The following is a 16009-nucleotide window of genomic DNA, read 5'->3' as shown; positions in this document are numbered from 1 at the left end:
CAGTGTGAAAAAGCCTCAGAATCCCTACCGGGGCTGATGGAAGGTATTTCTCTCCCTAAACCAGGTAGAGAACATCTATTAACGTGGGGCTGGTGAGGGACAAGAGCCACATAAAAACTCTTGCTTCTGGATCTGATGTGTGTACACTTGGGCTGAGAAGGGCAGTTCCTGAAAGCCAGTGCCATTATCCTCCAGGGAGTATAGAAGACCCCAGAAGACACCTGAGTTACGTCTCCCCCCCTTCCTTCCCTGTGTCTTCCTAGAGGAGTGGAAAAATGGCCCCATGGACTGCAGTTTCTGCCCCGATGGCCAAGCCCAGGTGCACTTAGTGGATGGGGCTAGATGTCTTTTAAATCTAAGTGACTCTCAAGAAAAATACAATGTCTGCTTTTGATTAGTTCACTCTCATCTCATTCTATCATAAGCATGATTTTTGTTTTGCTTGGAAAACCTAAGGAAACTTGCTTTTTCAACTTTTCAGGGGTAGGGATTTAGGTTTTATACTGAGAAGTGGCCTTTAAACAAAACAAAACTCAGCAAATCCTTGCTTTGGGTCAGTACTAAAGCTACAGACCCAGAATCACTGCAGTATTTTCATATGACATCATTAATGTCCATTATGGTCATCCTACCCAGAAAGGTAAGGCAGTCAATGCTCCATTACTGACACCCAAAACAAAGCACTGTAGGTGCATAACTGAAATATACATCTGATGGACCTGACCACCAAACTATCTTTTTTGGGTAATTCCCACTTTTCTTTTTTTTTTTTTTTTTTTTTTTTTGCGGTACGCGCACCTCTCACCGCTGTGGCCTCTCCCGTTGCGGAGCACAGACTCCGGACGCGCAGGCTCAGCGGCCATGGCTCACGGGCCCAGCCGCTCCGCAGCATAGTGGGATCTTCCTGGACCGGGACACGAACCCGCGTCCCCTGCATCGGCAGGCGGACTCTCAACCGCTGCGCCACCAGGGAAGTCTGTAATTCCCACTTTTAAAGCCACATATTTCCACTTAATGTCTCATCATCACCTTAAATGTGACATGTTTCAAAGCAAGTATTGTTTCCTTTCCCTGTGTTCCCTATTTACTTTGAAAATCAATCTGCCAACCAAGCAGAACTTGATTCAGTCTTCCAAATAACAGATCTTTGCCAGAGGCCTCATGACTTTTCTCAACCAGCTTTGAAATCATACGTATGTATATACCCTTGACCCCTCCTCCTGCCTCGGCTCACACCTAAGCTCTGCCAATCCTCAGCCCTTCTCCTTGGGGAGTCTTGTTTATTTCTCCTGTTGCTCCATCCCTTGCCCCATTCCTGGGTTTGGCAGCATTACTGATAGGGTTTAAGCAGCTATATATGCCTGGATGAGACCAGGGCTTAAATCTGAGTGTAAACAGGAGTTAAGTAGGCAAAGGGTGAGTTAGGAAGAATGTCTGAAGCAGAAGGAATAGTCCGTACACAAGCCTTGAAGTGGAAGAAGTTCTTTTCAGGAGCTAAAAGCTAGTGTCAGAAAGAATAAGTGAAGGGAAAGATGATGTGAAATAAACTAAAATTAAAATAGCCTGGGGTCAGTTCATCTTGGGTTTTACAGAATAGGTTAAGGATTTTGGCCTTATCCTTAGAATAATGGATAAACTACTGCTTTCGGTTGAAATCTAATGTGATAGACACGTGTAGTTTTAAATTTTCTAGTAGCCATATTTCAAAAGGTAAAAAAAAAGGAAAAATTAATATCAATACTATATTTTAGTTAACTCCAAATATCGAAAATACTATCATTTCGGTATGTAATCAATATAAACATTACTAATGTGGTTTATTTGAAATCCTGGGTATATTCTTATAGATTTAAAATTTATTTTATACTTAGAGTGCATTTTAATTCGATGCTGAATTTTCAACAGTTAAGTGAAAGGTAATCTTTCTAACAAAGAAGCTGCGTCTAACAGAAAAGTATGTGACACTGATTCAGTTTTTCGACATCAATTTCAATTAGCTAAATTTAAATACAATTAAAAATTTAGAGCTTCCCTGGTGGCGCAGTGGTTGAGGGTCCGTCTGCCGATGCAGGGGACGCGGGTTCGTGCCCGGGTCCGGGGGGATCCCACATGTCGCGGAGCGGCTGGGCCCGTGAGCCATGGCCGCTGAGCCTGTGCGTCCGGAGCCTGTGCTCCGCAACGGGAGAGGCCACAGCGGTGAGAGGCCCGCGTACCAAAAAAAAAAAAAAAAAAAATTTAGTTCCTCAATCACACCGTCCATATATAGCAAGTGTTCAGTGGCCGCGTGTGGCTGGAGGTTACCGTATTGGACTGTGCCAGGAGGGCAATGGGAGGGTTTTAAGAGTCAAAGTGATGCAACCGATCTGCACTCCTAAAAGTTGATTCAGGCTTCTGTGAAGAGCATGGATTCGACTAGGTAAAGGACAGATGAGAGAAAGGATTGAGAAGGCCACTGCAGGAGTGCTGGCGGGAGATATGATAGCCAGGTGCAGAGGAAGTGATGGTGGAAACACAGGGAAAGGAAGAGATGCCAACAGTACTCCAGAAAGAGACTTCCCTTTGTTGTAATGGAATGTTGTTTTACTTGGACCTATCCTTCCCCTGACAAAAACAACAAAAACCTGGGTAAATGTGAAAACATCCTAAAGGCCATCAAAGAGCTCAAAAGACAGCAAGGAACCACGGAGCAAACATTTCAAGGGAAAGCAGAAACCCAGGGAGGTAGAAAACAAGACCAGCAGAGATAGCTTTCCCTGAAATCACTTGCCCATCCGGGCTCGCCAGGGCTCTGGTTTAGTGGCTTCTCTGTATGACGGGAGCCCTGGTCCCAGCTTTGGTGAGGAATTTTACACCAGACTCTCCTCACATTATCCACAGAGCCCCAAATGCCTATACTCACAACCTCCGAGTGAATCAGGGCCCCGCCGTACCCCCGTTTGCCACAGGAGATAGAATTAGAACTAACTTTGGCACCAAGCCAAAGAGGATTAAAAAAAAAATCTGTCCCTGAAAAGTCGTGACCTTTCCTTTTGCACATTTTCAGCCCAGGTTCAGTTGTCGGGTCCTTACTTGTTCAACATGATTTAAGATGATCCAGAATTTTAGAGTTCCAAAGAACCAGGAAGAACCAAATACAAATATTTCTCTCTCCTAGTCCCAAAAGGCTGCCTACAGATGACGTTTCAAAGACAATGAACATTACAAGGTGAAAACAAAATCAAGCATAGAAAAAAACATGGCAACCACTGTGAGGACTGAAAAAGAAAGAGAAGGTTAAAAAACAAGAAGGAAACAGAAACCAGTTTCAAATAGTAGAACAACCACATCTTTAGGCGTGGCTTTGAAAATTCCTGGAAAGGAGGGTTTATACAGGAAGGGAGTACACAATTCGTGCTAAAGTTTGGCTCCGAAAGAAGAATGGTTGGGTAAGCTCCATCTGGGGGAGGACAGCAGTGCAGCTGGGCTCTATGTATCAGGCAGAAGAAATTCAACAACCATAAACCACAATCAATCACTAACAAATCCGTGTGATTCCTTACACCTTGCAGTTTTTATTGTTCATTACCATTTTTTTTTTTTTAATTGCGGTACGCAGGCCTCTCACCGTTGTGGCCTCTGCCGCTGCGGAGCACGGGCTCCGGACGCGCAAGCTCAGCGGCCATGGCTCACGGGCCCAGCCGCTCCGCGGCATGTGGGATCCTCCCAGACCGGGGCACGGACCCGTGTCCCCTGCATCGGCAGGCGGACTCTCAACCACTGTGCCACCAGGGAAGACTGTTATCATTTTTATAATTTTACTTTTCTGGTTACTGTGGCTGCATAACAAACCACTCCAAACTCGGTGGCACAGCATAACCATTGTATTACACTCGTGGACTCAGGGCAGGAATCAGGGCGAGACGCAGTAGAGATGGCCTGTCTCTGCTTCTCAGTGGTTGAGTCCTCCGCTGAGGAAATGGAAGAGTGAGGATGCCTGGAAAGTGGGAACTTAGACTCATCTGAGGGCTTATTCGCCCCTGTGCTGGGTGCTAACTGGAGCGCCTACAGTTGGCCTCCCTGTGTGGTTTGACATCTTCATTCACAGCCATGGTGGCCACAGAGTAGATGGAATTTTTACATGGTGGCTCAGTATACAGGGTGGCAGCTGCAACACTTTTTCTAGCCTTGTCTGGGAAGTCTCGCTGTGTCACTTCCGCTGAGTTCTACTGATCGCGAGCATGTCACAAGCCCGCCTACGTCACGAGCCAGGACACGGGCTTTGATGAGAGGAATACCCGGGCCACATTGTGAAGGAGCCCTGAGGATGGATGGTTGTGTTGTGGCCATTTTTGAAAACTGCAGGCTGATACATTCATCTATTTCACTGCAGTGACTAGTAGTGAAACCTTTAAAATACATGATGTCGGGCTTCCCTGGTGGCGCAGTGGTTGACAGTCTGCCTGCCGATGCAGGGGACACGGGTTCGTGCCCCGCTCCGGGAAGATCCCACGTGCCGCGGAGCGGCTGGGCCCGTGAGCCATGGCCGCTGAGCCTGCGTGTCCGGAGCCCGTGCTCCGCAACGGGAGAGGCCACAGCAGTGAGAGGCCCGCGTACCGCAAATAAATAAATAAAATAAAATACATGATGTCTGTGTGGGAAAATTTGCCTTTGGGGGACACAAGGGAAATCACCCCCTCGCCTGCCCAGGCCATCAGACCTCCTGTAGAGGATGATCAAGAAAGCATCAGGGTTGGCCTGGGCTGAATACATGACTTTGAAAATGAGTGCTAGGGAAGCATGTGAGAGCCAGACAGGGCTGTGCCACCTTACTGGGACACGCCCCGGGACAGGGTGGAGGGCCTCCTGTGACCTTCCAAACCACTCACTGCTGCTTATTCCTACGATCTGAAGACCCTGCAACGCGCCGCTAGCGGTCTTCACATCCTGAGTAATAAACGCAGGGCATCTTGCAAAACTAAAATCCATCTCACTGAGCTGGGAGAGCTTGTTTGGCAGGAGACCTACTGATGTGATCGGGAGGAATTTACAATTAAAAATCAGGGAAATGGGGAGATGTGAGTCAAACGTGTAAAACAGCGGCCTTGAATGGAAAGAATACATAACCCTGTGACTTCAGATGGACTTCCCAGACAGTCTGGGGTGACAAATAAATCTATCCTTTGAATGAAAAGTCATAAAGCTGAGTACCATCCGGTCTCCGGCTCCCTCCCTCCTGCCCTGTTTCCTACAAACACTCTCTTTTTCCAGAATCTGTTTTGTTTTCCAGTGAAGAAGGACTTAGGGAAACTGTTACTTAGATGCTTTTCCCTTGTTAAACAGATCACGCCCATTTTCCCCCTTAAATTTTTGAGATTCTTCTGCTAGGGGAAGTTGAAGAGCTACCCAGACATTGGAGAGGAAGGCAGTTGCCAGAATAATATGTAACCAGTTGCAGCAAGGGTGGGCCCCTTAAGTGGCCACACTTGTGGTAACCCAGCCCTGCACTGGTCACAGAGGAGGGCTGAAGAAGCCAAGGTCAGTCATGTCCTCCGGTACCAAGGTCACTGCTGGATAAAGCAGGTACAAGCCATGTTGTGTGCCCTTCCCCTCCTCCCAAGCTTCATGCAAGACCTCAACACACAAAGAAATACATGACGGCCGAAGAGAGGAAATTAGCCTAATCACATGAAAATAGAAAGACTATACCAGGAGAATATCCCTGCCAACTGAGAGATCATTTTCCAATAGTATGAGCGGCAGTTACCTAAAACAAAGCTAGCACATCAGTGCCATCTCATGGACGTTGCCAACCTCCAGGCCCTTTCTCCCCCGCAAGCGATCCCTCAGCCTTCAGGAGCCCCTTACCGTGCATTTGTCCCAAGGCTCTGGTGATGTCCTTAATGGAGAGCCTCAGTTGCTGCAGGGCTTGGAGCAGGGAGTCTGGGCTGGGCAGCAAGACGGCATTCACCGCCTGAACAAGGGCCTGGGGATGAGATTCGGTCTCACAATGCATTAGCATTCACCGAAGGCCCATTGAGATGCAGTGAGCCTCAGAGATCGGGGAATCCAGGAAGGGCAGCCCTCTGCCTGCTGGACTGTGTGACAGGGCTCCCCAGGGAGTGCTCCTAAACTACATTTGGCCATGAGGTCCTTCTCAAAGGAGAATCTTCCTGGTCACCTCCCAGATGGACCTGGTTAGGTCTTTCTGGATCTTTCCACTGGCTGATACTTCGTGTGCTTCTCAGGGGCCTCACTCTGTCATTTTCCTCCTTTCTGCTTCTTGAGTTATTACACATAATACTCCTGCGTCTTGACTCCTGCGTCTTGACTCAGGACGGCCTCACCCCTGAGCTCTGTCTTACAGAAAATCAGAATTGTGGAGCCCTCAGCTCAGACCCCCCTTCATTAGCAGTCTCGACCTTATCTGAGCTATATTTGGAAGACCAGTATTTTGTTCTGTATCTTTCCATGGAATAAACACACGGATGAGAAGTAAAGTGACCACTTCTGAGAGTGCAAGAGGGAGCTATAACAATTGTAGCCCAATCTGGTCACCCTACAGTAGGTACAGTAGGCACCCAAAATATGCTTACCAGGGAAGGTGGTGAGGAAGGACAGAAATCTAACTTCAATATCTTCAGGCAGGGGGCATGGATTCTCTGGCAGACACCTGACCTTTCTGGGACCCGCCTGACCTCTAAAGGAATTCAAGTTTACAACCCCCAGGGCTAGGTAATCTCAAGGATGGTTCATTTTAACTCAGAGCCCTTGCGTGGTAGTTCCAGGCATCAGCATCTCTCTGTCTCTCTTAATTCCTTTACATGACTCAGGTGTTAACTTTCAGACCTGTCATTTCCCTCAGAAAGCTTTGCCCGACCCTTCAAGTCTGAATTAGGTTTTAGACGTCTTTTCATGAAACACGGCACTTTTTTTCATGTTACTCCCTACATCAAGGCACCCTCCTCCACTGGATCCTGAGCCTCTGTGGAAGCCAGAGCAATGTCTGTCTTATTCCCCCAGATCTCCCATTGCCTAGAACAATGCTTGTTTGTTGATGGGCAAACGGTCAACTGCATGTTTTACAGTAGTTGAGGAAAGGTAGATACCTCTGTGGTCCAGAACTTAAATCTCTTTGCTCAACTAACCAAGTAAGATGAGGCCTGTATTGATGAATTCACTGCAGGGAAAGGGCCTGGGTGGGAAGCAAAGCTCAGACTGACTTTTCATGCAGAAAAAAAAAAGTTCTGTGAGTGGGAAGATACCTTAATCCCGGGTACAGCTGCTTTCTCCACCAAAACAGTCACCAGTATAAAACCACGCAGGCTTTCTCCCCCTGGGAATAAGACAATGGGGTCCAAGTTCCTTGGAAGGGACATGACCACGTGGTTAGAAAGGTCTGGACACAGTGAGTACGCACGGCCCAGCGGTGGCCTCGAGTCAGGTAACTGCTATAGTCCAAGGTGGAACCAGAGTTGATGCTCTCCTCTCCACAGGGCAGCCCGAGGATGGGCCTCTTCCCTCCAGCAACATTCAGGTAGGAAAGAGACAGATCTGCTCCAGCCCAAGTTCACCTGAGGACTCCCAAGCTAGCATGGCCCGGATGGTCCCAGACCATCCCCCCCACCCCCCACCCCCGCCCCTGCTGTAGAACTGCTAAAGCACGAGGGGACAAGTAGGGCTGATTCTTCACAGGGCCAGTCCGGGGCCCATCACACCCTTCCCGTTAGGAGCACAGTGTCTTAATGCTGCAGTGACCACAGGCAACAGCTAATTCCATGCTCCTTTCTTACAGACAGAAAACTATGGCCCAAAGAAGCAAAATCGCTTCCCCAGTTGCAATCCAGCTGCTTAGTCACTGGGCCTGGTCCAGAGCAGTTTCATAGCTCAGGCTAGTGCTCTCTCTCATTAGTCATTTCCCGCCCCCCCAAATTCTCTATTATAATAGTGAAAGCTGAAGACTGTTAGAGGAATCTTTCTTCAATGATCTGTTATCACACGGATTCAAATAGCCCAGAGGCGGATCCAGTCTACAAAACATAAAACTTCATTCCATAAGTCACTCCTGCCTCTAAAACATGAGAAGACATGAAAACCAAACACAAAAGATAACTCAGTCAGGGACCCCCGTAGTTTCCGCAGAGTCACGCTAGTGTGGGAAATGGGGTCTTCAGGCTTCATCTCTCCATCTTCTGAGCTACAGCTTTTATACTGAGCCCCTTTATTGAGCTGAGGTTTGGTGACCGGAGAGGCAGTGTCAACTTAGAGGTTAACTGTGCCCCCTGGGGAAACAGGAGCCTAAGAACATCTGGACCAGACTTGCCCCACGAGCTCCAGTCTATGTAATATTTCAAAGGGATTCTGTAGCTGTAGCAGCCACAGCCAGCAATTTGGCCTTTCAGAGAAGTTACAGTGAGACCAGAGATCTTCCTCAGATCATTAGACTTCAAAAAATCACAGAGAATTGGAGAACTGGTGAAGTTTTGGTGTTTTGGGGGGTTTTGGTTTGTTTTTTTCCTCTTCTTACATTGCATTTTACTTGTTTCATTATGTACAAATTGGAAAATGTAGTAAAGAAAATTAATCCCTTAATCTCTACAAAGCAGAGACAACTACTGCTAACTTTGGGGCTGTTGATTTGGGGTCCATTTCCTTCTACTATTTTTTCATGCATTTTTATATGTTTTATGTACTATACATACAATGTGGTATGCTTTCTCTTTTTTTGCTTGTTGGTTTTATTGTAAGCTTTTACAGTTAGCAAGGATCCTAAAGTGAGTAAAGGATTTCTGAGAACTTACCTGATTTCCAGGGGTCTAGTCCAATTTCAGTTATTGACAAAAGGAAAGAAAAAGAAGAGAACAAATCAGTTTGCAAACCTGATATGCCTTCTAGGGTCACGTGGACACAGGCATGCATACTTGTGTGCAAATGCACGCGCAGACACACACACGTCGTGCACAGTTTGGATGTCACGGGTTGTGACTAGACCGTGGGCCTGAGGGGAGCAGAATAGACCACCCCAAATATGCCACTTAGGTGGATTGATTATTTTGAATTAAAGGTACTTGAGAAACAGCAGGTGCCGAAAGGACACTCGGACCTCTTTGTGCCCCTGAAAGTAGGAAATAAATCTCCCATGTGAAGGCCCCCTCTCTGTACCAGGAAGTAGAGAGAGACAGCCTTATCACCAGAGACAGGAATTCAGGGCTGAGAAGCCTATATAAACAACCTTGTTACTTCTTCCCTAGTTAGCTAACCCAAGCCCAAAAGCCTGTGTCTTGTCAATTCTTCATAAATGCATTGCTGCCTCATCTAGAAGATATACAAGCTTCCGGCTTTAGTCGCATATTCGAGTCTCATCTTTTTATGGGGATCTAATACGTACAAAATTAAATGTTTTTCTCCTGTTCCCCTATCTGATGTCAGTTTGATTATTAGACCAGCTAAGCAGCCTAAATGGGAAGAAGGGCAAGGTTTTCCTCCCCTACGGTCCTCGGAGCAACAAAGAGGCAGATAGACCTCAATTTACATATCAGCCCCAGAGCATTTAGCCTGTGGCCATCCTGACAATTGAAATTGCTCCTTTTATATACTTGCAATTACCTGCCCCAATGTTTTCAGAGTGGGTTGAGAGGAAGCTCCTGGGAACTGTGATTTTTGAACTTGTGTTCAAGTTCACCCCTTCTTTGGCACCATAAATCGGGTAATAAATATGAACATCTCTAATCACAAAATAGCTGACAAAGCCTGGATTTTTCCTGCAGAGAGAAGGAAAAGTCAAGACTCTCCCTTACCCGGTTTTAATCTGTGCAAATCCCAAGCGCCTTCTCCAGCTCTTACCTTCCTGGGTTCCTAGTAGCCCAGTTGGCCAGAACCACGTCCGAGTGAAGCAGGATAGGAGGGAGCCCCAAGTTCCTGGAGACCTCGACCAAGGGAAGGGCAAGGGTTCTCGGCAGAACCTTGCAGATATAAATCCAGACAATTAGCACATTCTAGAAGGAATGCAGCAGAGGAAGCAATCTGTCTTTTATTCTGGCAATCTTGTGGTAGAGCAACGAGCCGGGGATAAAACTGGAATTATATGAGTGATCCATATACACACACCTCATTCTCATATTTATTCTGTTAACAACCTAGTGGATATATTGTTTATGAGTACGGTCTGAAATATATATGAAAATTACAAAACTGGAACACACACACACACATAGAGTATAAAATAATCTCTGAATATTGTGCAGAGAAGGGCCTGAGCAAATGTTTAAGCATAAATGGGGGCTGAGCTGATAAGCAGTGGGAAAAAATCTCTCTCTATATATATACATATCTCCAGATAAATAGATAGATCAGACAGATGTGTAGCTATCTAGATATGTGTGTTTTTGTGTATAGTCTTAGGAACATATGCGTATGTGTTTGTATGCGCGCGTGTGTGTGTGTGTGTGTGTGTGTGTGTGTGTGTGTGTATCCTCTCCTCAGGGAGAGGGATGGGAAGGATAGAACGCTTCATCAAATCCAATAACAACTTCGAGTAAGTCACCTCAAGACAGTCCCCATTCAACCCCTGAGTTATCCTAGGACACTCTAAAGAACCCTATATGCCCCCAAATCCAGAAAAACTATCCGGACCCATGCGGGTACCAGTGGGAGACTCCAACCACGAACAAGGCTAAATTAGTCTAGATCCAAAAGAACATTCTTACGCTTCTTGTCTCCCACTTCCATTTTCCTTCCCCTTAATCTACTCAAAGAAGTCCAGCTTCTGCCTTAGTTTTCCCTTAGATCTTTAGAGAGAGTTGGGACAGAACTGTTTCTCAGGTAGAAAACAATAAAGAGCTTTAAAGAGTTGTCAGATTCAAACCTAAGGCCAGCTTCCCTTGGGGGGCAGTGGATGAGTAGGGCAGCGCAGAAGTGAGGTGTCTCCATAGTGAGGAAGCGAAAGGAGGAGATACGAAGAAGGTAAGAGATGACCCGAGGCGGGGTGGGGTGTGACAGGGGGCTCCCACCCCTTTCCCTGATTGAGGATTGTGGTTTGGAGAATGGAAGGAGGGAAGCCCATTGGATGTCTTGTCCTATGTGCCTAGATCTCAGACTTTCCAACATCAGACACATGACTCTTTTTAAAGAGTCTGAAGCAGCTCTATGCTTTCCTCTTCTCTCCTTTCTTACTTTCCTTTCTTTTTCTCACTGGGAGTCTCCTGTATTTACTTGAGAGAGAAAAGGTAGAATCAACCAAGCAAACAAGATAAGCACGGGCTGCTGACTCAAGAAGCAGGAAGTACTAGAACAAGGGTAACACCCTCATTTCTGGAGAATGTCCATTTATAAAAAAATGACACTAATAGGAATTTATCCTGCAGTCAGGGAAACAAAGATTTCACGTTCCAAGTTTCAGACTGAAACTGTAAAAAGTTATGAAAAGATTCAGAAGAGATTTACATGAACTATTAAGAGACACAGACCAATATTTGGTAGATAGCAAGCGACATGCAAGAAAGGAAGATTGGTGTTATAAATGGCAATGTGTGCTCTCCCCCGCTGGGGAAAGAAGGTTACATTAGTGAAATCAGAAGGTCTGAGCTGTGGCCCTGGATTTTCCACGAACTTGCTATCTGACCTTGGGCAAGGAATTTAACTCCTGTAGTCCTCAGCCATCTGTAAAATGGGCACAGCATTGCTGTACTTGCCTTATGGGATTGTGAACATTGACTGTGATTACGGATGTGTACAAGAGCACAAACTGCTGTAAAATGGAAATCATTAAGTTTTCCATGACACCTCAGAACTTGCCTTCAAATGCAGCTTTTCACAATTCTTGGAAGAGGGTGGGTGCCAGAAAAAAAAAAAATTCAAAAACGAATGAGAGGCCTACCAGTTCTAAGGAAAATTAACCTCCTGGCCAGGGGAAAAAGGTGTTTTCATTTAAATGGGCCCTTTGTCCTTCCTTCACCTCATACCCACAGGAAAGAACAAGAAAGGACCCATTTTCCAGGCAAACAGAGAGCGTTTGCCAGGTGCAGCAGACCTTTGTAGAAAGCGTCCTCCAGGTGCAGCAGACCTGCCAGATGACAGGACAGGTGTCCCTTTGTCCCTACCTCTTTGGGCTGTGCCTCTCCATCCTGCCAGACATATCCCATGGTAATAAAGGTTAGGACCAGGTGTGCCAGCCGCTGTTCCCGGTAACCCGTGAGGAACTGGCAGTTCAAGAGGGGCATCTGTTCAAGAGAATTTCCAGAGATTACCAGCTGCAGGGGTGTGAAGGGTGCAGGGGTTCTGTGGCTTGAAGGGGTTATGTTTCAGTGACGGGGATCCACACACCCCCCTTTCTACCCTGATCTTAGGACACTGCGGTAGAGGAGGTATCCCAGATGATATTGTTCACGAAATACTTACACCAAATTTTCCCCATGGTTGTGCCGGACACTGGTCACCATCACTGACAGCTTGGTTAGAGTGTTCTAGAATAACTCAGTCCCAAGACTGACATCATTTATTAAACGGGAGTCTCCCGGGGCAACTTCTACAATCCTGCCTTATCAAAGCACCTCTGCGTAACGGGTACCATTTAACCCTAATAACAGCCCTGCTGCTGTGGGCGTTACTGTCTCTGTTTACTCTGTTTAATTCGTAGGTAAACGAGTACACGGAGGCCAGTGGAGTTAGGAATCCCATCAAATCACTTAAGGGAGGTTGCTGAGCGGGGAATAAGAGGTTGTTCAGTTCTTGTCCGAACACTCCCCGTGACCCTGTGACCTCTCCACGCCCGCTCCCTCCCTGTCAAGATGCGTCATAGAGAGGTGTAAAGGTGATGTCGTTGAAAGCAACACCCTGTACACAAGTTAGTTATTACTGACAGCCCTGCCTAAGCAAATATTACCAGTTTCTCAGTTTTCCCCCGGCCAACCCTGCCTGTCTCGGTTGACGTCAACAGCCTCTGAGCTCCAGCTTCCCTGTACCTCCCCCTCGGCTTTCCTCCGTCCCCTATCCCTTCCCCAGCTCTAGACACAGTCTGATCTAGTTCTTCCCATGTGCCCCTCTCCAGGATCCGAAGCGCCAGAAGGGGCGGCGGTGGATGTGTGTATCTCTTTAAGCTCCGGGCTCTTAAACGATGAGTGACAAGTGGGCTGGGACCGCGGTTCCCCACGCCCAGCGCCCGGCAGCCGGAGCCGCAGCCTCCCCGATGGTAATCCTTCCTCCGCTGGCCCCTAGGGGGCAGCCTTTCTGAGTCTGTCCTCACTGTGCCAGACTGTTTATTTCACCCTTAAAATTGGCTCTGAGATAGAATCGCGAAAGTTCTGTGCCTTAGGGTGTGTGTCTGTCTATTGGAGGGATTGCTGAGATGTTGCATTTTAACAGGAACCAGCCTGAGAATTATAACCACAGTTATAATGTATTCAGTTATTTCTTCAGTACTTATTCTAAGGCAATTACTAAAGTGTCCAAGGCATGGTGCGAAAAGCGTCCCAAGCAGGTTGATACTCCATTTCCCTCCAAACCCACAGGCCAAAACTGAGGGTCAGAGAGGGTAAGATATTTGCCCAGAGCCACAGAGCCAGGAGGGACTGAGCCAGGGTGCTAGTTCAGTTCTGCTGACCACAGCCCTGCCCTCTGAAGTCAGCACTGCCCGAAAGAAATATGAGAGCCATACGTGTAATTTTACATTTTCTATCAGCCACATTTTAAAAATAGCAAAATCCAAAAAAGCCCCAGGTGGAATTAGTTTTAATAACATTTTATCTAGGTCAATGTATGCAAAATGTTTACACATAATCAATATTAAAAATATCGAGATTTTTACACTCTTATTCTAGTAAGTCTTCAAAATCCAGCGAGTGTCTCACATGCCAACTTGTCCTGGCCACATTTCCACTGCTCAGTAGCCATGAGTGGCTACTGGCTACCTACAGTGCAGCCTCAAGGTAAAGGAATAAGGTCCCAAGATGTTCAGGGGTCACCTTCTATTTTTCCCTGCTCCGGATTTATAATCACCTCTTTCTCCGAGAAGCCCCAGTTCCATTTATTGGAAAAGAGTTCCAATAAATGGACACTGGGTTTGCTCTTTGCTAGTGGGATGCCACTGTTTCTAGATCCCTCACAGTGGACAAAGCTAGGAAATGTGTGTGTGTGTATACACGTATTATGTACACATACATATAATGTTTGTTTACCCATCTATATATCCACAAAATGTGTGTGTGTGTGTGTGTGTGTGTGTGTGTGTATATAGACATTTTAGTATCATATGTATATATGATGCTAAAATGCTAAACATGTCAGACGTCTCCAACTCTTATCTGGTGTCACAGGTTGGTCTTATCTTTCCCCCCCTTGCTAATTTATAACTTTCATCTCTGATGGTGAAATATTATCCACTATTCATTTACTTATTTATTCATCCTAACATTGGGTTGGCTAAAAAGCTCGTTTGGTTTTAAGTACAAATAAAAGACATTTTTCATTTTCACGAAGAACTTGATCGAACAACATATTCGCTAACCAAACGAACTTTTTTTTTTTTTTTTTTTTTTGCATTACGCGGGCCTCTCACTGTTGTGGCCTCTCCCGTTGCGGAGCACAGGCTCTGGACGCGCAGTCTCAGCGGCCATGGCTCACGGGCCCAGCCACTCCGCGGCATGTGGGATCTTCGCGGACCGGGGCACAAACCCGTGTCCCCTGCATCGGCAGGCGGACTCCCAACCACTGCGCCACCAGGGAAGCCCCAAACGAACTTTTTGGCCAACCATATATATATATAAATGTCACATGAATGGAATCATACAATATGTAGCCTTTTGGTTCTGACACGTTTCATTTAGCAAAATGTATTTGAGGTTCATCCATATGGTTGAATAAATCAATAGCTTATTCATTTTTGTCACTGTATAGTATTCCAATGTATGAATACAGGAGTCTTCGTTCAGACTGCTGTAACAAAGTACCATAGACTAGATGGCTTATAAACAATGGAAATTTGATCCTTAGGTTTTGGAAGCTGAAAGTCCAAGATCAGGGTGCCAGCATGATTGGGTTCTGGTGAGAACCGTTCTGCTGTCTTCTTGCTTCATCCTCACATGACAGCAGAAGAGGGCCAGGGAGTCCTGGGGTCACTTTTACAAGGGCATTCATCCCATTTATGAATATCCCATTCTACTGTCATGACCTAATTACCTTCTGTGTTGGTCAATTTGATGTGTCAACTTGACTGGGCTAAGGGATGCCCAGATACATTATTTTTGGGTGTGTCTCTGAGGATGTTTCCAGAAGAGATTCTGGAAGAGATTGGGAGACGGAGTAAAGCCCATCACCCTCACCAATTCGGGTGGCATCATCCACCCTGTTTAGGGCCTGAATAGAGCAGAAAAGTGGAAAAAGGGTGAATTTGCTCTCTGGTTAAGCTGGGATGGCCATCTTCCCCCATCAGCGCTCTTAGTCCTTGGATTTTCAGACTCGGACTGGCAATTACACCACTGGCTCCTCTGGTTCTTGGCTTTCCTGGGCCTCCAACTTGCAGGTAGAAGGAAGATTGTGGGACTCCTCAGACTCCATAATCGTCATCGTGCGAGTCAGTCGCGCCTCATAAATCTCTTTCTATATATCTCTGTATCTCCCATTGCTTCTGTTTCTTGGGAGAACCCTGACTAATACACCTCTCAGAGGCCCCAGCCCTGACAACAACACGTTGGGGATTAGGATTTCAACATATGAATCTGGGGACCGCACACACATTCAGGCCATTGTACTCAGTTCAACCATTCCCCTGTTGAGGGACATCTTGGTGGTTTCCGGTTTACGGGATCATTTACCCACAAGCTTTCCCAGGCACGTAAATTTTCAGGTTATTTGGGTAAATACTCAGGAATGTGATTGCTGGGTCATATGGTAAGTCGATGTTTGCCTTTAAAAGATTCCGCCAGACTATTCTGCATTCCCATCAGCAAGGTGAAGTAGAGTCTCCTTTGGTTTATAGCCTCACCAGTGTTTGATGTTGCCAGAGTTTTCAAAAAACGTTAGCTGTTCAAATAGGTTTTAA

The 16009-nt window shown here is 46.4% G+C and overlaps 1 protein-coding gene across 7 annotated transcripts in view; it reads right to left on the bottom strand.

Moving 5' to 3' along the window:
* Positions 1-16009, bottom strand: part of IDO2 (indoleamine 2,3-dioxygenase 2) — a 43570-nt gene that overhangs the window by 12937 nt on the left and 14624 nt on the right. For 6 of the 7 annotated variants that reach the window (XM_032618577.1, XM_032618580.1, XM_032618578.1 and 3 more), the window contains 5 exons: positions 12075-12194; positions 9820-9938; positions 8778-8792; positions 7242-7341; positions 5845-5962 (listed from right to left, as the gene is read on the bottom strand). In XM_032618577.1, coding sequence (XP_032474468.1) covers positions 5845-5962; positions 7242-7341; positions 8778-8792; positions 9820-9938; positions 12075-12194 — 472 coding nt within the window. The remainder of the gene's footprint in view (positions 1-5844; positions 5963-7241; positions 7342-8777; positions 8793-9819; positions 9939-12074; positions 12195-16009) is intronic. The other variant, XM_032618581.1, reaches the window with a different exon arrangement.

This window comes from Phocoena sinus, chromosome 21 (genome assembly GCF_008692025.1).
Source record: "Phocoena sinus isolate mPhoSin1 chromosome 21, mPhoSin1.pri, whole genome shotgun sequence".
Taxonomy (NCBI): domain Eukaryota; kingdom Metazoa; phylum Chordata; class Mammalia; order Artiodactyla; family Phocoenidae; genus Phocoena; species Phocoena sinus.
The sequence above is the reverse complement of the archived record's forward strand: the minus strand, read 5'-3'. Positions and strand labels throughout refer to the sequence as shown.